Source organism: Melospiza georgiana, chromosome 13 (assembly GCF_028018845.1).
Source record: "Melospiza georgiana isolate bMelGeo1 chromosome 13, bMelGeo1.pri, whole genome shotgun sequence".
NCBI classification, from domain to species: domain Eukaryota; kingdom Metazoa; phylum Chordata; class Aves; order Passeriformes; family Passerellidae; genus Melospiza; species Melospiza georgiana.
This window is the reverse complement of record NC_080442.1, coordinates 13043928-13064681: the sequence shown is the minus strand read 5'-3', so window position 1 is coordinate 13064681 and position 20754 is coordinate 13043928. Positions and strand designations below refer to the sequence as shown.

The window sequence follows — 20754 nt, the reverse complement described above, 5'->3', positions numbered from 1 at the left end:
TTCCAGGTCTGGTTATCCCCCTGCCCACAGCCCCATGTCAAACCCTCAGCACATCAACTCCTGATCCACGTGAGCACAGGGCTTGTGAAATATCCCACACTGTGCTGGCTTGGGATCCTTTGGCCAAATCCTGCTGCTTAGAGGCAGGCTACACCTCCTGGTACGCTCAAGGCCACCCCGCATGTCCCCCGGAATTAAGGGGTTTACTCAAACGTATCCGAACCCCACGTGGGTGTGTGAAAAATGCCAATCACTTGTTTATAAAGTTTTAAAAGTTTAATAGTAATTAAATGGTTATAAAAATAGCAATACAATTAGAGTAATAATAACTAGGACAATTTGAATTAGGACAATATGAGACAATAGAAACAAAGAGTTAGGGTCAGTCTGGGTACCTTTTTCTGGGCAGCACAAGCCTGAAAATGACACTCGTTAACAGAGGATTAACCCTTAAAAGCAACAGCCTGTTGCATATTCATACACTACACCTCATACATGATGCATAAATTTCATTAAAATACAGGATTCTGTCTGGTCAACTTCTTCCTCTGAATGCTGACAGTGCCTTCTAGGCGGGAAGAAGTTCCTTTCTTCTGATAAGACGGCAATAAATTCTTTTTCTCTGAAAGATTCAGGTGTCCTGTGGCCGCCATTTCGCTGCAAGTCCTTTCTTTAAAAAAAGTATCTTACACAGCATAGTGTCTATTTTAACATATTGTTTTTATAACTCAAAACTATATTTAACACTCTGCTTAAGAGAATTAACACAGCATTACTTTCTAACACAATATATATAATATTAATTTTAATATTTGGCGAAAAGCCAATCATAAAATATGCATTTTTCACACCTAGGACGAGCCTGCTTGGGCAGGGAGGCCGGACCAGGCGAGGCAGGGCGGACCCGCGCTGTGACACAGCGACACTCCCCCGGCTGGACTCGAACCCGCGGCCCCACGGGCGGGCGGCGCGCCGGGGGCGGGCGCTGTTCCCCGGGTGACGCGCGGCCACTTCCGGGCGGGAATTTCGGGGCCCGGAGCCGCGGCCCGGCGGTCCCGGTGTTTGCCGACCCCATGGCGCAGCGCATCCTGTCGCTGGCGGCCGAGGAGGGCCCCGAGCGGCTGCAGGAGGCCCTGCAGAGCCTGGCGGAGGGCGAGGTGGGTGCGCGGTGCCCGCGGGCCGGGCGGGAGCGGGGGTGCTCCCCAAGCGGGGGCTCACAGCGTCCCCTTGCCTTGCAGCTGGGCGACATGGTGACCAGGCAGGCCCTGAAGGGCAGGGAGACGGCGGCTCTGCTCAGAGGGATCTTCAAAGGTGGGTGATGTGTGGGCTGAGCTCGGGGGGCTACGGGCCCAGCCCCGGTGGGGGCCGGTGGGTGCAGCACACAGGAAAGTGCTCAGCAGCACAGGGAATTGTCACTTCTGGTAAAAACCCGCTGGTCAGGGCTGTCGCAGGGAAGCACGACATCCAAAATACACGCATAGAGATCGCAAACTGGGCTGGAGTTGTGAAGAGCCCGTGGTAAGTGCGATTTGCTTTTGAGAGCCCTTGCAGTAGCACTGAGCTGGCCAGGGGAGAACTAATTGCCCAGCTGGTTCTTCTCAAAGTTTTGACATTTCCTAATCTCTGGCTGCAGGCTGAGTGAACCACAGGATGCGGTAATAGGGTGGCCGACTCTTTTATCCAAGTATCTTGTTTCCTGTTCTCTGGGATTTTTTGTTTATTTTGCCAGATAGGTAAAATAGGAAGTTGCAGCCAGGTGACAGTTTATCCCTGCTGATTTCCTGTCGTTTCACAACATGTTACTTGCATAACTTTTCTCCCCACTCTTTTGTCCCTTTTTTGCTCGCTGTAAGGCTCCCCCTGTTCCCAGAGGAGCGGTGTCCTCAGGAGACTCCAGGTTTACAAGCACTGCGTCCCACTAGTGGAGTCAGGGGACCTGCATCTGGGCAAGGTGTCTGAAATCATAGGACTGCTGATGCTGGAGGTAAAGCTCCTTTGGGCTGGCTTTCCCGGGCTCTGCTTGTATAATTTAATATGTAAATTGAGATACTTCACTAAGCCACCGAGGAAAGTTAGTTGTATCCTTTCCATGGATCTTCCCTGGACTAAATTAGCTTGTATTGCAATTGGCTCAGTGAACTTGATTATCTTTGGATATTTAATCCTAGGCTCAAAACTCTAAACCTATAATCACATAATCTTGATTTATTGCTCTGTTCTGTAAAGAACAGTACAAACCAGAGATCTCAGGGCTGAATATTTCTTTAAAGGGAGCATTTCCCTATAAGAAATTCTGTCTTCTGCTGGGTTTTGGTGACAGTTTGGATGTGTATGTGGAATTCTGTGTACTGTCTCAGGCTCTCTCCTGTTGTATGTTCTGCCAGGCCCGCCAGCTGCCAGGCCATGCATTAGCAGAGCTTGCCAGCCTGTTTGTGGATGTCATTAAAGGGGGCAGCCTGACCAATGGGAAATCCTTGGAGCTGTTTTCCACTGTTCTCACAGCCCTGGCCAGTTCAAAGGAGAACTTGGCTTATGGCAAAGGTAACCCCTATCAGCTCCTTCTCTGCAGCTTGTCCTCCCTTCCTCTGCAATCAGCTCCTAAGACTTGTGCTTTTTCAGGTGAACTGAATGGGGAAGAGTTTAAGAAACAGCTGATAAATACCCTCTGCTCCAGCAAGTATGTATGTCTGGCAGGTCTTGATTTCATGGCAAAATATTGTGTTTCACATTGTGCTTGGAAAAAGGCATCACCATGGGCTGTGTGTCCTGTCATCCTTGAATCTGTGCCCTCGGTGACAGTGTCTTCTCCAGCTGGGAAAGCAAGGGAGCAGCCTGTTCCCAGAGCTTGTGAGACTGCTGCATGAACTGGTCTCAGGAAGTGCTTGTTTTTATTCCTTTTCTGTTATTAAGGGGGCTGGGGCAGTTCAGAACTCTGGAAATGTGGGTGGTTGGATTGGTGCTGATGATTCCTGGTGGAAATCTGCCTTGTAATTTTTGTATTAGAATGTAACAGGGAAGTGGTGCCATTGAATAATTGTGTAGGAGGGGAGAGCTAAATGATAATCCAGTTTGCTCTCAATCTTCCAACATATCTTTGTTTTGCCAGGTGGGATCCTCGGTGTGTAATACATCTTGCCAACATGTTCAGGTAATTCTTTTTCTCTTCAACATCAACTTGTGCCATGGTTCTGTCTGTGTCCTATTTCATAAGCAGTTTGGGGCAAGTACAAATAGGAGCTCTGACCATGCCAGGCAAAGCATCATGGATGGTTGGTCAGTGAGCATCCACACCACATTTGGATGCAAAACACATCTGGGCATGGCATCGTGGTTTTTATTCCATGTGTGTGAGTCTTGGCAAATAAATTTATGAAAAAAAAAAATAAATCTTTGATTCAACAGGGATATTCCACTATCAGGAGAGGAGCTGCAGTTTGTGGTGGAAAAGGTCCTTAGGATGTTCTCCAAATTAGACCTGCAGGAAATTCCCCCTCTGGTTTATCAGCTGCTGCTGCTTTCTGCAAAGGTAAAAGCTCATGGGAGCTGGATTTCCCTCAGGTTTAGTCTAACAGAAAGAAAATGTCCAGAGTGATCTGTAGTCTGGATTTTGGCAGGGATTCTGATTGTTCCCATGCTGTAGGGACACTACAGAACATCAGTTAGGTTTTGTTTCCTCTAACTCCCTCTAGCCTGAAGAAATTGACTGCTCAGAGAAAGATGGGATCTTGGTCTTCTTTGTGGGAAAAGAAGCAAACCTTTGGGAAATAGGGGATGAGCACAGAGCTAGCAGACAGCAGAGAGGATTGGTTTGTTTTTAGTGTAGTTTTGCTCACTCTCTGTGATCTGCATGATACAGTAATAGCTCATGCACTGTGATTGTCTGCTGGGCTGTAGTCTGACTTGTACTGGGAATGTGTCATCTCCTGTGCTCTTCTCCAGAGCAGAGACTGCCAGGGACATCTCTGCCCTTTGACAGGGTGATATGGCTCTTTTCCTTGCTTTATTTGTGACCAAGTCAATGCCAAAATGATCCAAAGACAAATTTTATGTATGTTATAGAGGGTCATTTGGGTCCACTGGCCAAAATGTATTGTTAGATTTAAAGTTAGGAATTTGAAAGCCTTCCCAATTGATTAAAGCATAAAGGATCCTTTCTAATTAATAACAACTTAAAAAAAAAAAAGAAAAAAAGACAATCAGAATGCCTGAGAGCTTGAGTTTCTTCCAGCTATTCTATAATGCAGTCAAAAGAAATATGAAAACTGGAAATCTGGAAATGAGCCATAGAGGAGTGCTCACCTGCCTTAGCAATTTATGGAGGGAAATGAAGGATACCCTGAGATTTGTGATAGGTGTGGGAATTGAGTATTGTTCTCTGGGGTACTGCAGGCCCTGCAATGGCTTATTGTAGTGTCCTGCCTTGCAGGGCAGTAAGAAGACTGTTTTGGAAGGAATCATCAGTTTTTTCAATCAGCTGGATAAGAGACAGAAGGAAGAACAGAGGGTTCCAGAGTAAGTTCTTGCTCTGTCATCCCTCCCTTTACTGCCTGGGTATTTGTAGTCACACTGCTCCTGCCCAGGGCTCCTTGAATTTGAACACTTAAACCTTGTACCAGAACATCCTGCTTAATCATAAGTAATAATTTCTGGCTGTTATTTTCTGGTAAAACTTACAGGTCAGTGGACCTTGAGGTGGCCACAACGCCCCTGGACCAGCTCCGCCACGTGGAAGGCACCGTTATCCTCCACATTGTTTCTGTCATCAACCTGGACCAGGACCTGGGTGAGGAGCTAATTAAACATCTGAAGGTATGGCAAAGATGGAGCAGCCACTGTTCTGGTTTAAAAACTTAATTTATTATCTGGACAAGGGATTTAATAATTTTTATGATTGCAGTCATGTTCTCTTTAGCGAGTGCTGTGATATCTTTGAAGAGACGTGTGCCTGATGGCTGCCTGAATTTCCAGGGTGTTTCAGTAAAGATAACAAGTTTTCTCACTGCTCCTTGCTGTTTCCCAGACTGAGCAACAGAAGGACCCTGGTAGAGCCCTGTGTCCCTTCAGTGTGGCTCTTCTGCTGTCAGTTGCTGTAAAACACAGACTGCAAGAGCAGGTATGTGCTTGATAAGCTTGCAGAGGGCTTCCATGGGGATGCACTCTGCACTCCCTGTCAAGGAAAGGAAGCATGGTTAGGTCAGAGTCCCATCAGAATTAGGCTTAAAATGGTTTCAGGATGCTCATGGGTAGGCAATTAGATCACTGGTATGCTGTACTTTACTGAACACTGTAAAAGACCCCAGAGCAATATCATAATTTTCCAGAGCAGTGATTCCTGTGGGTTGGTATTGTTGGATGAGAAGAAAAGCAGTCTATTTTTCTAATGTTTTGGCTCTGTGGTGGCCACATGAAGAGCATCTGGCAGCAAGTCACCCTCCTTGAGGCACTTAATGAGACTGGTGTATTTGTCCTGACAAAGAAATGAGTTAAGATTTTTGGCAGGCTGTAGTGGAACTTGTGTCTGGCTGGTGCTCTTACTGGAACATACCCAAGACTATACAGGTCCCATTTCAAAGATCATTTCCTCACACGTAATGATTTTATGTTCCAGATATTTGATTTCTTGAAAGCATCAATCACAAGAAGCTGCAAGGACCTGCAGTTCCTTCAGGCCTCCAAGTTTCTGCAGGATTTGTTTCCTCAACAATATGATATAACTGCTGTCATTCTGGAAGTGGTGAAAAATAGGTGAGTTGTGCTGCCACGTGCTGCAGAACATTCAATGGGCTTTAGAAGTGGGGAGAGTTTCAGCTTTGTTAAAACACTCTGGGGTGCTAAATACTTCTGACCATGTGCTGGTAGGGATCAGTGTCAAAATCCAAAGGTTTTATCCCAGTTTTATATTAGCAAATTAAAAAAAACAACAACAACGTGAGGCCTGTATAAATCTGCTCCTTCTACCTCAAATCTCAGGCTCTGGTGGTACAAAGGACTAAACTGATCAGGGCCTAATCTGCAGTGTGAGTCATGCTGCTGGCTGTAGTTTGTGTTCTGATCAAGGGATGAGGAGTAGGTTCACTGTTTAATCTGGTTTACTGGTTAGTCCTTTAAACATCCTGTGGGATAGCTCTGGTCTGTCACCACTTGTCCTTTAGTTTGATGGGAGGCATTCCTCTTCTCTTTTTCTCCAACTTCAAGTTCTTGACATCAGTAGGGTACCTGTGCATCCCAACTGTAACCTGCTGTTATGTTCAGGTCAGACCTGAGGGGCACATCATTCCCAATGGTGAGGAAGCCTTTGGGCTGGAAAGGAATTCTGATGGAGAATCAGGAGCAGAGATGTGCTGAGTACCTGTCCCTCAGCCTAAGGACACTCACAGGCTTGTGAAGGCTGTCATCTTCCCTGCTGTCATCAAGTGTCTCTCACTGCTGCTTTGGACCCTGGAATGACTGCAGAAGATTTTACCTCAGCTTTAATCCAAACTTTCCTATGACTAAGTTGTTTCTTTCCTCATCTATTTCATGTTTTCCTCAGTGCATTTGGTTGGGACCATGTTACTCAAGGCCTGGTGGATCTTGGCTTCAGCCTAATGGAATCCTATGAACCAAAAAAGCCCTTTGGAGGAAAAGCTGCTGATAACAGTTATGGCCTTTCAAAAATGCCAGCCCAGCAGGCTTGCAGACTGGGAGCAAGTATCCTGCTGGAAACGTTTAAGGTAATGTAGGTTTTGGAGAAGGTTTTTTTTGGTGGGAGGAAAACAACTCTGTTCTTATGCTGTCTTGGTAAATGGTGTCAAAACCTTGCCTGCTATATCCATTGTGAGTGTTTTGCAAACAATACTAGATTTTGTCTCCTATTTGACCCTTTCCAGCCATCCTCATGAAGACCTAATTCTAATCTGTTCCAGCTGTCATGATACTTATGTAATCCCTATTATTATAAACTGCATTACAGTTTCCAAGAAATTGCAGAGGTAGAGAAATTCAGAGGTACAAATAAAATCTGACAAGGTGGGATTGAAATCCATTCATCTTGACCAAACTGGTGAATTTTGATCCCATAGATGATTGGAACCATCATGTTCTGAGTGTACTGTGTGTGCCTTGATGTGCTGGTTCTGATTGTCCTGGGATGAAATCTTAATCAATCTGTGTGAATTTAGCTGAAAGGGGACTTCTGGTGACCATCCTTGCTTACCTCTCAGATCTGGATTTGCTTTGTACTGTACAATGCCTGTGATGTGAAGTACAGGAATGTCTTAAGGTTTTGATTTTTATTTATTGTTCTTCTTCATTCAGGTTCATGAGCCCATCAGAAGTGATATTCTTGAGCAGGTCCTGAACAGAGTCCTCACAAAAGCAGCATCTCCTGTCAGCCACTTCATAGGTAACAGAAAAGAGAAATGTGCTCTGCTCTGTGGACAGTCACAACACAGCTCCTCAAAACTCATTATAGAATCACAGAACTGGGTTTGGGTTGGGTGGGACCTTTGAAGGTCATCTAGTCCACTGCCTTGTAATGAGCATGGAGATCTTCCACTAGACCAGGTTACTCAGAGCCTCACCCAACCTAACCTTGAATGTTTCCAGGGATGGGACATCCACCACCTCTCTGGGCAACCTGTGCTAATGTTTCACCACCTTCACTGTAAAAAATTTCTTATTTATATCCACTTTGAATCTACCTTCTTTTAGTTTAAAACTATTATCTCTATTCTTATCACAAAGTTACTCATAAAAAGTCTGTCCCCATCTTATAAAGCCCATTTGTATACCAAAAGGCTACAACAAGGTCTCCCCAAAGTTGGCTTCTCCAGGCTGACCAACCCCAATTCTCAGCCCATCTCAATAGCAGAGGTGCTTCAGCCCTCTGAGCATTTTTGTGTCCCTCTGGACCTGCTCCAGCAGGTCTCTGTCCTGCTTGTGCTGAGAACCCCAGAGCTGGACACAGTGCTCCAAGGGGGCTCTCACCAAAGTGGAATAGGGGGGACAATTCTCTCTCTCAGCCTGCTGGCCAAGCTGCTTTTGATGCAGCCCAGGATGTGATTTGGTTTCTGAAGCACCTGCTGAAGTGACCTGAAGCCAAGAAAATCAGTTGTTCCTACTCCTCTGACTGAGGTATCAGCTGCATCAGATTGCCTTGTATTCATCACAGGTGAAAAATATGTTTGCAGGCAGTTGCCATGGAACAGCTGACGCACAAAAAATCAGAATCATCAGTCAGTTGCCTGTTCCACGTTCCCAGCCTTGCCTTCTCCTCGTCCTTGGGCTTGGGAGCCACTGGGCTGCTGGGATGTCAGTGCTGCAGCCTCTTCCCTTGCATCTCAGTGCCCTCTGGTGGGCGAGGCCCTTCAGCTGGGCTGGGAGCGTTTTTAGTGCTTGGTGTCTGCAGCAGACTCGGTTTGTCAGTGACCTCTGTGTGCCATGGAAGGTCTTTGATTAGTCTGTAATTGTTAGCTCTACAGACATCTTGTGCTCAGGCTTTTCTGGCCCCTTGGCATCAGCTGTTCTTTTTGTCCTTTTATTTTTCAGACTTGCTGTCCAACATTGTTGTGTCTGCTCCTCTCGTGCTTCAGACTTCATCCTCCAAAGTCACAGAGACCTTTGACAATTTGTCCTTTCTGCCCATTGACACAGTGCAAGGCCTTCTCCGGGCAGTACAGGTAAAACTTTGCATTTCTCCATGGATCTCCTTGCTCCTTCAGTTCCAGTGACAGCTCTGGGCCACAATTACATGCATGATCTGATAACCCTCATGAAATCAGCCTTCATTCTCTGCTGTGGGTTGTTTGGTGTAGCATGGAACTGTTCTTCAAGCATGGATTTGCATGTGCCCTCTAGCAAAAAGCATATGGTGTGGTCTGGCACAGGACCAAAACTGCTCTGTGCTGACCTTTCATCTGGAAGATGCCCAGATGCTGCACCCTGTAGAAAACTAAGTCCACAGTGTGTAGCTGAACAGCTGTAGCTGTCACATTGATTTTTTTCTCCTTCCAAGCTCCATGTCAGTGTTCCTCTTTGCCTGGGCTGAGGTACTGCCCTGGTGTTTTACCTTTCACCTGTTTTGTCCAACCTGGGAATAACAGTTATTTTCCTAAGCCCTTGCACTGTGTCCTCACTGACCTGCTAAGGTGTCTCACTGCCACAGCTCTATGGGTTTTCTTGTCTATTTTAAAATGTTTTGGTCTTCCTACTGTACTGATGACAGTACTGGAAATGCAGGGCCAGATGGGCCTGAGGAAGATGAGCTCATATGCCCCAAGGGCTTGGCATGCCTTAGTGCTTTTCTCTCCAAAGGTTATTTTCCTTTCCAGCCTCTGCTCAAAGTCAGCATGTCAGTGAGGGACTCCCTGATCCTTGTTCTCCAAAAAGCTATCTTTTCCAGGTAAGCTGGGGAGAGGATTCTTTGAAAAAAATTCTACAATTCATTTATGGTTTTGGAGCAGAAGTATTTTTTATTTTGAGCTAAGTGTCTTCTTATAATGTTCTTCCCATAACTGGGTAGTGACATCTCCTGTCCCTTTAGCCTGAAATTGTGGTACAGTCACAGCTCCACTGAATGGTAACAAAAATCCCAATCCCCATCTGAATGAATGGGCTCTGCAAGTTCAGAAAGCTGTTGGGAACTCCAAATACATAGGCAAAATTAAAACCAATTCCAACATGTGTCTAACACAGCTAAATACATCCAGGCAGGGTCTGAGAGGAGCCACTGATCAAAATGCTGAGCTGCCACGTTCCCTCTGATCTCTTACAAGGTGTTGTCTTGGTCATGCTTGGAGCAAACCCTCCTGCTGTGGCTGTAGACTGGATTTTGTTGGCCACTGTCTGCCTGGTTATGAATGTAGAATTCAAAATTCAGGATTATTTTTAAAAGCAAGGGACTTGGTCTTGGGAAAGACTTGGTGTTTCTGTGAGTAAAGCAAACCACCAGGTTTTTATTAGGAATTTTCCAACTCTGAGGTCTGTGATACTCTCCCAACTTTCAAGGGATATTTAATACTTGGGTCTTGGCCTGGGCTTTTCATGAATGTTAGCATTGTAAGACAGAAAGGAGTTTGAATATTTTGAGAGTGTAGAGCAGAGGGAGTTTTCAGCAAACTGCCCAGCTTTGACTGTTTGGGACTGCACTGCCCTTTTGGGAAATACAGTTGTACAGGGCCCAGTCACTCTGTATTTGTGGCCTTTTTTCATTGCTGAGTTGATATTTTATGTGCTTCTGAGCTTCTTGCTTCCACATTTCCTTACATAACCCTCTTTCCTGTCCCAATTCCCAGGCAGCTCGATGCTCGTAAAGCTGCAGTCGCTGGTTTTTTGCTCCTGTTAAGAAATTTTAAGGTTCTGGGCAGCTTGTCCTCTTCCCAGTGCAGCCAGGCCATTGGTGCCTCTCAGGTGAGTGCTGTTCTGCAGTCCCATGTGAGACAGTCTGTCTAATAGCCACTGTTTGAAACAACTCAAAAGGGAAGTGTTGCCCCAGAATGGAAATACAGCTTTAGTGAGGATTACTGCTGGAAATCCAGCAAGGATTTCCTTCCTGTAAGGAAAGCTTTAGGAAGTGCAATGTGCAAAGAGAAGCTGGCCTAGAGATGTTGCTTCTCAGAGCCATTCTCTCTCACAGCACCAGTGCTCTGGGGAGCATTCCCACTGCTCTATGGCAGTGATGAGGAGCCTGGCAGCACAAGGACTATCTCAGTGATTGTTCAGGGGCCAGACCCTTGTCACCTTGCTCCTGTGTTGTGATACTGTAACCAGTATAACGTGACTAATGTTCCTTCTCAGGTCCAGGCAGATGTTCATGCCTGCTATAATTCTGCAGCTAATGAGGCCTTCTGCCTAGAAATCCTGGGCAGCCTGAGGCGATGTTTGAGCCAGCAAGCAGACGTTCGACTCATGTTATATGAGGTAAACATGGTTTCTTCTGTCTCTTAAACAGCCACAAGCTCTTCTGTGGTCTGATTCTTCTCTAGCCTCAGGTAAATAGCAGCCATGTTACTGTGAAAAACAGGCTTTCAGCTCAGTTTTGTTCTTCATGGGACATGTGTAACATGTTTTCACTCCTTCTGTTGCTGTTTTTTTGACCGTTATGCACCCAAAGACATTACATTGATGTATCTTCTTCAGCTCATGCATTGTTTAAGAGCAAAAATATGTCAAAGTCTGTCTTGCTGTGGTAGGGCCTAGGGAATGGGAAGGATGTTTGATGCCCTGTGAGGAGGAGTGGTATAACAGGCGCTGGGTAGATGTGGAGCTGTTGAGAGTAAATTGTGGGCTCCAAAGAAAACCCTGTCTGGAGAGTATGGAGAAACTTGCTTAGAGACTGCATCAGGGATGTGTCTTTTCTCCTTTTCCTTTCCAAGTTTCTATAAAATCTTGGCTGTCCTTAGGTCTGTTGTGATAGGCCTGTTATAAAGGGCCATTTTTGGGTGGATATCTTGGGTTGTGTTATAGCCATGGGGTATCACCTTGAAGAAAAAAACCCTGTACCAGTCAGAGAGGTTTTGTTTTCTTCTTATCTTGGGTTGGATTGACCTTTGATGAGCTGCAAGTTCTGGGTGTATTCATCACTGTTGCTAGAAAACTTGTGCTTGCTTTATCCATCCACTGAGTTTTCTCAGTCTGCAGGATCTGTTGCCTCCTACAGTTTCCCCACTGGCTTGTTTTGCCTTTGAAGCAGGGTTTCACAGTTTGAAGTTGGATCTTGTGCTCGTGTTAAATAGCAGTGAAAGTCACTCTGGGCTTGATGCCACCGCTGCTAGGGAGATACAGCTTGTGAGAGGGCCCCTGTGAGGAAATTCATACTTTTTCTGATTCATACCTTCTTTCTGTGGTGCCTTTGCTTTGCCAGGTATGGAGTTTTGCACTGAGCACATTGTTACTTCCTCATGGTTCCTTGCGGTGCCAGAGTGTCGTGGCAGTCTGATGACGCCAGCTTCTTATGCCTGTGGTTCATTTTCTCTGCTGTGTCAGCCAACTTGTCCTTCCTTCCTGTCTCCAGGGTTTTTATGATGTCCTTCGCAGGAACTCCCAGCTGGCCAGCTCTATAATGGAAACCCTTTTGTCCCAGGTAAAGTCCTGCTCCGTGGTGAGGCTGCAGAATTCTGCACTTCGACCAAAATGGCAAACAATTCAGGTTAAATATTGGGGAAATTGTTTTTTCTCACACTGGAAGCATGTTTGGGTGCTGTGACATTTCCCTAAGGAGGTGTTCAAACCCCTGCTACACTGAGAGAGCAGACTGGGTAAACATCTGGAGACAAATTTCCTGCCATCGGGTTGGAAGAGGAAGGATCTCTTGGAGCTCTTTCCACCCCTTCAGTTCTTAGGTGCTGTGGAAAATGTGAGCCCAGAGAAGTTCTTTGTGCTCTCCCTGTTCCTTAGCAGTGCACAGCAGTTACCCTCCCATAGTTCCCCAAGGATATGTGCTGACACAGTAATTATTGTTGCTGTCTTCCCATCGGGAGAATACCCAAGTCCATGTAGGATCTGGGAGGATTAACTCATCCCCCAGCAGTGTTGCTCATGGCAACAAGACAATCACATTTCCTCAATCCATTGGACAGGCTGTGCTTTCTTTGAGACAAGTAATTTTCTTCCCTTTAATCATCCAAAGAGTTCATGCTGACTAATTCCAGCTTTCCCATGACAGTATAGGGTCTGGGAAAAGAACATGAACGGAGCCAAGACAGCTTTTGGGTAACAGAGGGCACTTAATAGTAAGTTGGTGTAAAGGTGTAAAATTTTATAGCATCATTCTGTATCTATAACTTTCTATAGCAGCAGCAGCTATTGATCCTCACTGTTTAAAGGAGGGATAACACTGCAGGTGGGGTGCAAGTGATGTCACTTGTTGAGGCAACAGAACAGCAAGTGGTCAGCTAATCTTGTTTTAGGGCACTGACGTGTCCTGGCTGAGCTACAGGAGCAACTTAAGAAGGGATTTTAATCACCAGTAGAGGAGATGACATGGCTCATGTACTTGTACAGTCCCCTTATCACAGTGCCAGGTTTTGCTCTCTATAATGGGGTACAAAGATGATTGTGCTCTGTTTTCAAACATCTTAAGAGGCTCAGTTACCAAGTAACTGGTTATTTTTATTTCTTGTTTTCTGTGACAGATAAAGCAATATTACCTGCCCCAGCCAGACCTCCTGCCTCCACTCAAACTGGAGGGATGTATTATGGCTCAGGGAGATCAAATCTTTCTGCAAGAACCACTGGTAAGAGCTATATTGGTTGGCCACAGCTGCAAGCTCATCTGTTACTAGCATTTTAGTTGTCCTACATGAGCTGAATACCTTGTGCTTCTTCAGCCTCTTCTAGCCTGGAGCAATTCTTTTAATAGCAACAGAGCTGGGCATCTCACCCCTGCCTCAGGCTATTTATTTGAGCTCCCCAAGCATAGTGGTTGTGGGGACCTGTGTGAAAAATGCTCTAGGAATAGTGTTCTTCTGTTATCCTCCACTGAGTTCACCCTACGGGGTTTTTTCCCCCCTTTAACTTAATTCCACATAAAATAGTTGTGCAGTGTGTATGTGTGTATAGCAGGGGGAAGAATTTGTCCTTTGGTTTTGCTCCTTTGAAATTGTTGGAGATGAAACCTCAATGATTTGTTGGATTTCCAAGGGAACAAGTTCAAATTAATCATTTTGTTTTCCCCTAAGGAAGCTTGTGTGCAGTAGCACACCCAGGAAGGGCACAGACACTTCAGCTAGAGTGAGAGTCCCTTTGGAAATTCCCTTCCCTTCTCCTTCAGTGCCTGTGGTGGCTGGGTGGAGAGAGCAGCGGGAGTTAATTCTTTACGTCCCAGCTAGAAAAGCTCAGGCACAGAGCACTGTCTGAAGCTGGAACTGAGCAGCTTTGTGTGAGATTACTGATCCCCTCAGTTTGGGAATCAGGCATATCCTCAAGGCTCAAGGCAGTTGCAAAGGCAGCCACAACTCCTTACATCCCACCAGAACAGTGTGGCCCCTGTCCCCTGCTGCCAGTGACCTCCACCTCAGAGGCTGAGTGTGACTGTGTGGCTGCTTCCTGCAGGCCCACCTGCTCTGCTGCATCCAGCACTGCCTTGCCTGGTACAAGAGCACTGTGCATCTGTGCCAAGGAGCTGAAGATGACGAGGAGGAGGAGGAGGAGGGTGTGGGATTTGAGCAAAACTTTGAAGAGATGTTAGAATCTGTCACACGACGAATGATCAAGAGCGAGTTGGAAGACTTTGAACTGGTAAATCAGATTTTCAGTTTGACTCAGTGGGAGAAGATGCCGAGTTCTTGTCAGTTTTTGAAAAGATTTTTCACTTGTTTCTTTTACCTCTCAGGATAAATCAGCAGATTTTTCGCTGTCTTCTGGTGTCGGTGTGAAAAACAACATCTATGCCATTCAGGTGATGGGAATTTGTGAGGTTCTGATTGAATACAATTTCAACATTGGGAATTTCAGGTAAAACATTAAATGTTGCCCTATAGCAGTAGCTGTGCTATTATTTGCCCAGCTCTTTGGAGTACAGCCCCATTGCAGGCACAGGATGGTAGTGCCAACACAGAATCAGTGATCTGAGTGTGAGTGCCTCGTGGCAGAGCCACTCACAGAGCCTTGGGGAGTGTTTTCCTTTGGAATGTCATGTGCTGTGGGAGATGGGATCTGACATTTTGTAGAATTGCAGGCTGAGGAGGATTGGGTGAGGGATACACTGTTATGGAGGCAGGGAGATGTAACAGGTTTCATCATTTAGGCAGCATCATTGTGTAATTTGGCAGCTGAAGCTTCAAATGAGAAACTCCAAGAATGCATTTTCTCCATTAATACTTTCTACAATACTATTTTATTGCAGTAAGAACAAGTTTGAGGATGTCCTAGGCCTGTTTACATGTTACAACAAACTCTCTGAAATCCTGAAGGAGAAAGCTGGAAAGAACAAATCTGCCTTGAGCAACAAAACAGCACGGAGCTTCCTGTCTATGGGTTTTGTATCTACTCTGCTCACAGCTCTGTTCAGGTGAGAAGGTGTCCAGTCCTCTGTGGAGCAGAGCCAGACATCAATTCAAACCATGTGTTAGTGTGCTTGGAAAGGCTGGTGCACCTCTTATCCTCTGAGTGTTCACTACAAGCTACCAAAACAACGGGTCTTTTCCACCCTCAGTTCGGCCAGAGCTTTTATTTGCAAATGCATATTAAGTTTGGAATTTCAGGGAATTCCTGAGCTTCCTGAGTGCATCCCCAGTTGTCTGAGAGTTGTGGTCCTGCAGGGACAATGCCCAGAGCCACGAGGAGAGCCTGGCTGTGCTGCGCTCCAGCACGGAGTTCCTGCGCTACGCCGTCAGCGTCGCTCTGCAGAAGGTGCAGCAGCTGGAGGAGACGGGACAGACGGATGGACCAGACGGACAGAATCCTGAGAAGATGTTCCAGAACCTCTGCAAAATCACGCAGTGAGTCAGTGTGGCACGTGGAGACAATCAGCAATGCATTTGGGGGATTTTTATTCTCGTTCTTCTTTGGAAGAAGAATGCAGTCCATAACTGTTTCATGCTGTTGCTGGGTTGGGGTCAGTGCCTTTCTGTGCTCCTGAGAAATCAAGTGGAGGCATTACAGTTTCTGTGCCACAGTGAGTGATACAGCTTTAATAACTTGGCCTGGAAGAACCAAATGCCATCAAACATTTTCAGCTTCTTTCTGACTTCTTGTTCATCACTCTTTGTCACAGAGAAGGTAAGATGATTACAGGCTGGATTCTTGAGGCCTCTGGAATGCAGCAAAGTTAAAATTCACTTCAAGCTACAGAACAAAACAGATGTGTGAGGGACACAAGCTTTAGAAATCATTTGTTTAGGACTTCTGCAAGATGCTTGAAGACATTCATGCATCTAATCCTTTGGAAATCCAAGAATGTGAACCATGTAAATGTCTTTTGGAATCTAGGTCATATCTGCATGGGGTCTTTTCAGAGCCCAGTCAGCAGAGAGCACAAAATGCAAATTACCCTTGCCATGCATAATGCCGGTTTTGTGTCTCACCCCAAATAATAGAGGCTATTTTTGTTGCAGTCATTAGGACTACATGTGAGCTACATGTTTTGCGTGATTGGACATTGAAACAGAATAAGATCATCTGTGCAGGCAACAGAACTAATGAGAAGAAAGGAGAGGGAACAAAAAAGGGAAGAAGTGGGGTTAGGGAAGCAGGAAAATGATGTTTGCCTACAAATAGAAAAGTCTTCTTTGGGCCAAACAATTTTGCTTTCCTCACAGATTTTTACTTTGCTTTGCCTGCCTTTACCTTTCTGATTTTATTTATAGAGAGCCCCGTAGTGAATTCTGACATTTCACAGAACTAAACTGCCATAAATAAAGCTCTTTTTGTCACTGGTGGATTTGACACCAGTGGTCAGGGTAGTCTGAGAAAAAAAGAAAACAGGGTGGAAGAAATGAGTGTAAAAAGATGGACTTGAAATGGGATTGGAAGGTCCCTTGGCACCTGGAAAGAATTAAATTATTTAGCTGTGCAGGAAAAATGCAGTAGCTGTTTTGCTGACATTGAAATAAAATCTTTTTTAAAAAGATCTCTTCCCCACCATTTTCTGTAGGTAAAAGACCTTCCAGTTATATTAAAAATGGGATCCTAAGAGTAGATCTAGTTCTTGACCTATGCAGAGAGCTTTACTGCAGTAAATCTCATCTGCCATCCCACAGGGTTCTGCTTTGGAGGTACACTTCAATTCCCACCGTTGTTGAGGAATCAGGGAAGAAGAAAGGCAAAAGCATCTCACTTCTGTGCTTGGAAGGTTTGCTGCGGATCTTCAACACGGTGCAGCAGCTGTACTCTGCCAAGATCCCCCAGTTCCTGCAAGCCCTGGGTAGGCACATGGCCACCATTCTGCTCTGCTTTCTACCCTCCAGGTTCCAGCCCATGTGTGGGCAGGTCCCTTTATCCATAACCAGGGAGAGATGGGTCTGGTTCTTCTTTCTCAGCAACAAGGTGGGCTTAGTAGCATAGATTTTCACACCAGAGACAGGTTCTAGAGATATATTCTACCTGCCTTTATAGAGCTCTCAGTCTGTCAGCAGAGGATAGCTGGGGTCTGACACAGCATTCATCTATTTGAAGTTTGCCTTTAACATGTTTTTCAGCTCACCGTGGTTCTGCAGTCTGTATTCCTCCTCTAGCTGTGAGCAGTCTTTCCCACTTTTGGAAATAAATCCTGTATTCTGCTCTTGGCATTTAGCTTTTTTTCTGCACCTTTCTGTCTCTGCCAGATATTACTGATGGTGACGCAGAAGAAGCGGATATTAATGTCACAGAGAAAGCTGCCTTCCAGATCCGACAGTTTCAGGTGAGTACCACTGTGTGCTGCAAGTGTTCCAAAGCATTTGGGATTCTGGCAGGAAACACTGCTAGCTCTCTGTTGCTTGACCACAGGGTTGAGTTTGTGATAGCAACTGTGGCACTGACTCACTAGCAGTTCAGAGAAGTTTCTGATCCCTGAGGAAAGCTTCTTTAGGGTGGGTGGATGTGCATGTGTGTTTACAGAACTCTGGGTTCTTCAGTGCAGCATAAACTTACCTGAGTATTCTAAAAGTCACACTGACCATCTGCAGGCTGTATGTAAGCACTCCTATCAAAAATCAGCACTTGTTCTTGAGAAGAGTCCTGTTTTTGTACTCTTTGTCATTCTCCTTGCTGCTGATCCCTTTATCTGCTTGCAGCTTCTGGTTATTTGCTTATGCAACACATATTCACACTCAGGGAGTGTTTTCCTTCCCCTAACCAGAGGTCCCTGGTGAACCAGCTCAGCAGTGCTGAAGATGACTTCAATGCCAAGGAAACACAGTCACTCATCACTGTTCTCTCCACACTGTCCAAACTGCTGGACCCAGCCTCACAGCAGGTACTCCTCAGCCTTCACTTGGTGGCTGGGTGTCATAGCCAGGGGTGTGGGAAGAGATTATCAGATGGGGTTGGCATCTGTGGGCTCTGGCATGTGTGTCCCTGCCTCCTCCCACAGACCACACCAGGTCAAAGGGACAGTCCTGTTACACTGTGAAGGGCTCTCCTGTCACACACCCAAGGACACTTCAGAGGAAGTTGTCTTGCCATCCCACTCCTGCACATTCTGATCCTGCCTTTGGGCACCTGAATGATTTGATTGCCTGAGCAGGGACTCCTAACATAGCCTAGTTGTGGTGTGGCCTCCACATGGGAGTAGAGGCAAAAAAGGCCAGCAGACTTGTGTCCAGTCCAAACTGGCTGACTGCCTAATTCCTTCCATGCAAGGAGTCATTTTCTAAAGTGCCCCAATTTTACAAGCTAGGAACTGCACTAAGTGTGCCAGAAGTCTGGAGTCATCATTTACCTTAAATTAAATGGAGCTGTTACTCTGTCCAAGGGGATGTATAGCCATTACCCTGTCCTGGGTCTCAGTTTTTGACTTGTTAGTGGGCTAAGTGTCCCTTGTGGAACTTCACAGGGCACAGCTGGGTTCCCTACTCATCTTCCTCTGCTATGATTCATTGTCTTGGATTTGTTTTATTAGTACTAGTTTTGAATTCTGTTTCAAAGTCATGGTATCTTTTCTTCTCCTTAATAGTTCCTTCAGTTCCTGACTTGGACAGTCAAAGTTTGCAAAGAAAATGCTCTTGGTAAGTAAGCTTTGAGGAGCATGTTTAGATGTGATGTGTCAGGTCTGGCATTAGACCCTTACATGCTCTGTCCTGGTTTTACCTCTTTGTCAAAATACATTCAGGTCCCATTCTGTGGCAGATTGCCACAACATTGTGATATAAGTACAAGTTTTAGAGAGGGAGCTCTATCTCTAAAACTATTAGCATTTCTGAAGGAAAGGAAACGACTCACATACTTGACTTTTCTGCCTTGTTATTTAGGCTTAAATTGGGATTTATACTCTGGAAAGACATTACTCTTGCCAGGGTTTGTATTGCACTTCCTCAGTGCTTTTGGTCACCATTTTCCTATCACTCAACAGCTCCAGTGGGCCATAGTTCACCTTGCACTATTGCAAGGGATGCCTGATGTTTTAAACCTTGCTTTTGTAGCTGAGGTTATTTGGTAGGATTTTCACCTACTGCTGAATCCATACTGAATCTAAGACTTTCCCTCACTGGATGTCTGATGTTCCTAAGTAGCTAGGCAAGCTCTGCACCTGGCACTGTGTCACTTTCTCTTCCCCACAGAGGATATTTCCTGCTGCAAGGGTTTGGTGTCTCTGCTCTTCAGTGTCCATGTTCTCTACAAGAGCCCGGTTGGTCTCCTGCGAGAGCTTGCACAAGACATCCACGCCTGCCTGGGAGATATAGATCAGGTATGATGCAGGAGCAGCTGAGCTCTTCCTCACATAGTGCTGTCAGAACTGACTGCATCTCTGGTGCAAACTGTGTGACAGCAGTTGAAATCTTACCAGGATTTGTTTTCTCTCCTCTGCCCAGGACATAGAAGTGGAGGGTCGGTGCCATTTTGCCGTAGTGAATGCCAAGACTGCAGCCCCCACTGTCTGTGTGAGTCAGAACAGCCTGTGTGTGACACCTGCAGAGTCCAGGGCTACTGTGCTTGGAGCAGCTTGCAGGTTCCTGTTGTGCCAAACTCCTCCAAAAATCTGTTTTGTTATTGGTTTCTGTCTCAGCTGCTGGTTCTGGGTCAGGTGGATAAGGTCCTTGAAGAGGTGGATTGGCTTATCAAGAAACTCACCAGTCTGGGGTCAGACACATCAGGTAATGAAAGTGGTCCAGTTCTTACTGTTACAGCTTTGTCAAAAACAGGTAAAGACAGAGAGCAAAAAGATATTTGAGGATTTTGAGATAGCATCATCTGAGGTCAGGTTATAGTCTGCCTTGAGCTGGTTCCACATGAACAAAGTAAGAAAAGGGTGTTGTCATAAAATGTCTCCAGTGCTTATTTTCCCCTTGCCCCACTGGGGCTTTATGCATCAGACCCAAAGATGGTCTTTTGTGCCTCCCACCTGCACAACTGGATTCATTGGATATATATTCACCAGATATTGATCTCTTTCTTGTAGAAGACCCCTCTCAGGCATCAAACCAAACTCAGGCTCTGGAGAAAGGTGTAATTCTGCAGCTGGGAACTCTTCTGACAGTCTATCATGAGCTGGTGCAGACTGCACTCCCAGCAGGGAGCTGTGTGGACACACTGCTGAGAAGCCTCAGCAAGACATACACAATTCTCACCTCCCTCATCAAACATGTGAGTGTGCTCTGCTGACAGTGGGCTGCCTCTGAGCTAAAATCCTTCTCCCCATCTGCTGCAGCAAGCTCACAGTGACCCCTGGCAGCAGCTGTGCTCAGGACTGGCCTGTTGATCTCTTGAAGGAGTTGAGCCCTTGTTCTGCTGGCTTTCATATGCCCTCAATTTCATGCCCTTTCTGAGCAGTGATAGTTGTACCAGTGGAGATAAAAGGAAAGCTTCTCTCCAGCTGAATTTGGCTTTGCATGGCTTGGAGTTGCTGTTTCCAGTGTGGGTTCCTCTGCACAACTGTGCACAATGAAGGGCACTCAGTGTTTTCACAGTGCTCACCAGCCCTGCCCTTGCCTCTCATTCCCATTCCCTGAAGCAGGACCTGGGAGAACTGGGCCATGAAACTCCACAGGCCTGTGGAGCTCCTTTGAGCTCCATGAGGTGGTGTCTGCCCCAGAGCTCTCCTCTCACAGCTCTGGAATGCAGACATGCCATTTGGGATATAACCAGCCACTGGGGAGGATATCTGTGCAAATCCTGCCCTCCCCACTGTGCCATTGT

At 45.9% G+C, this 20754-nt stretch overlaps 1 protein-coding gene across 1 annotated transcript in view; it reads left to right on the top strand.

Annotated features, from left to right (window-relative positions):
• The first annotated feature begins 1073 nt into the window (after nucleotides 1-1073).
• Nucleotides 1074-20754, top strand: part of FANCI (FA complementation group I) — a 24192-nt gene continuing 4511 nt past the window's right edge. The window contains exons 1-31 of the mRNA XM_058033237.1: nucleotides 1074-1157; nucleotides 1239-1311; nucleotides 1854-1984; nucleotides 2385-2541; nucleotides 2620-2677; nucleotides 3107-3148; nucleotides 3403-3526; nucleotides 4427-4512; nucleotides 4677-4809; nucleotides 5021-5113; nucleotides 5609-5745; nucleotides 6533-6713; nucleotides 7297-7384; nucleotides 8530-8660; nucleotides 9312-9382; nucleotides 10275-10389; nucleotides 10777-10899; nucleotides 11993-12061; nucleotides 13113-13214; nucleotides 14032-14217; nucleotides 14312-14433; nucleotides 14825-14989; nucleotides 15240-15419; nucleotides 16680-16843; nucleotides 17244-17320; nucleotides 17759-17875; nucleotides 18575-18626; nucleotides 19179-19306; nucleotides 19431-19499; nucleotides 19625-19712; nucleotides 20018-20202. Coding sequence (XP_057889220.1) covers nucleotides 1074-1157; nucleotides 1239-1311; nucleotides 1854-1984; nucleotides 2385-2541; nucleotides 2620-2677; nucleotides 3107-3148; nucleotides 3403-3526; nucleotides 4427-4512; nucleotides 4677-4809; nucleotides 5021-5113; nucleotides 5609-5745; nucleotides 6533-6713; nucleotides 7297-7384; nucleotides 8530-8660; nucleotides 9312-9382; nucleotides 10275-10389; nucleotides 10777-10899; nucleotides 11993-12061; nucleotides 13113-13214; nucleotides 14032-14217; nucleotides 14312-14433; nucleotides 14825-14989; nucleotides 15240-15419; nucleotides 16680-16843; nucleotides 17244-17320; nucleotides 17759-17875; nucleotides 18575-18626; nucleotides 19179-19306; nucleotides 19431-19499; nucleotides 19625-19712; nucleotides 20018-20202 — 3531 coding nt within the window. The remainder of the gene's footprint in view (nucleotides 1158-1238; nucleotides 1312-1853; nucleotides 1985-2384; nucleotides 2542-2619; nucleotides 2678-3106; nucleotides 3149-3402; nucleotides 3527-4426; nucleotides 4513-4676; nucleotides 4810-5020; nucleotides 5114-5608; nucleotides 5746-6532; nucleotides 6714-7296; nucleotides 7385-8529; nucleotides 8661-9311; nucleotides 9383-10274; nucleotides 10390-10776; nucleotides 10900-11992; nucleotides 12062-13112; nucleotides 13215-14031; nucleotides 14218-14311; nucleotides 14434-14824; nucleotides 14990-15239; nucleotides 15420-16679; nucleotides 16844-17243; nucleotides 17321-17758; nucleotides 17876-18574; nucleotides 18627-19178; nucleotides 19307-19430; nucleotides 19500-19624; nucleotides 19713-20017; nucleotides 20203-20754) is intronic.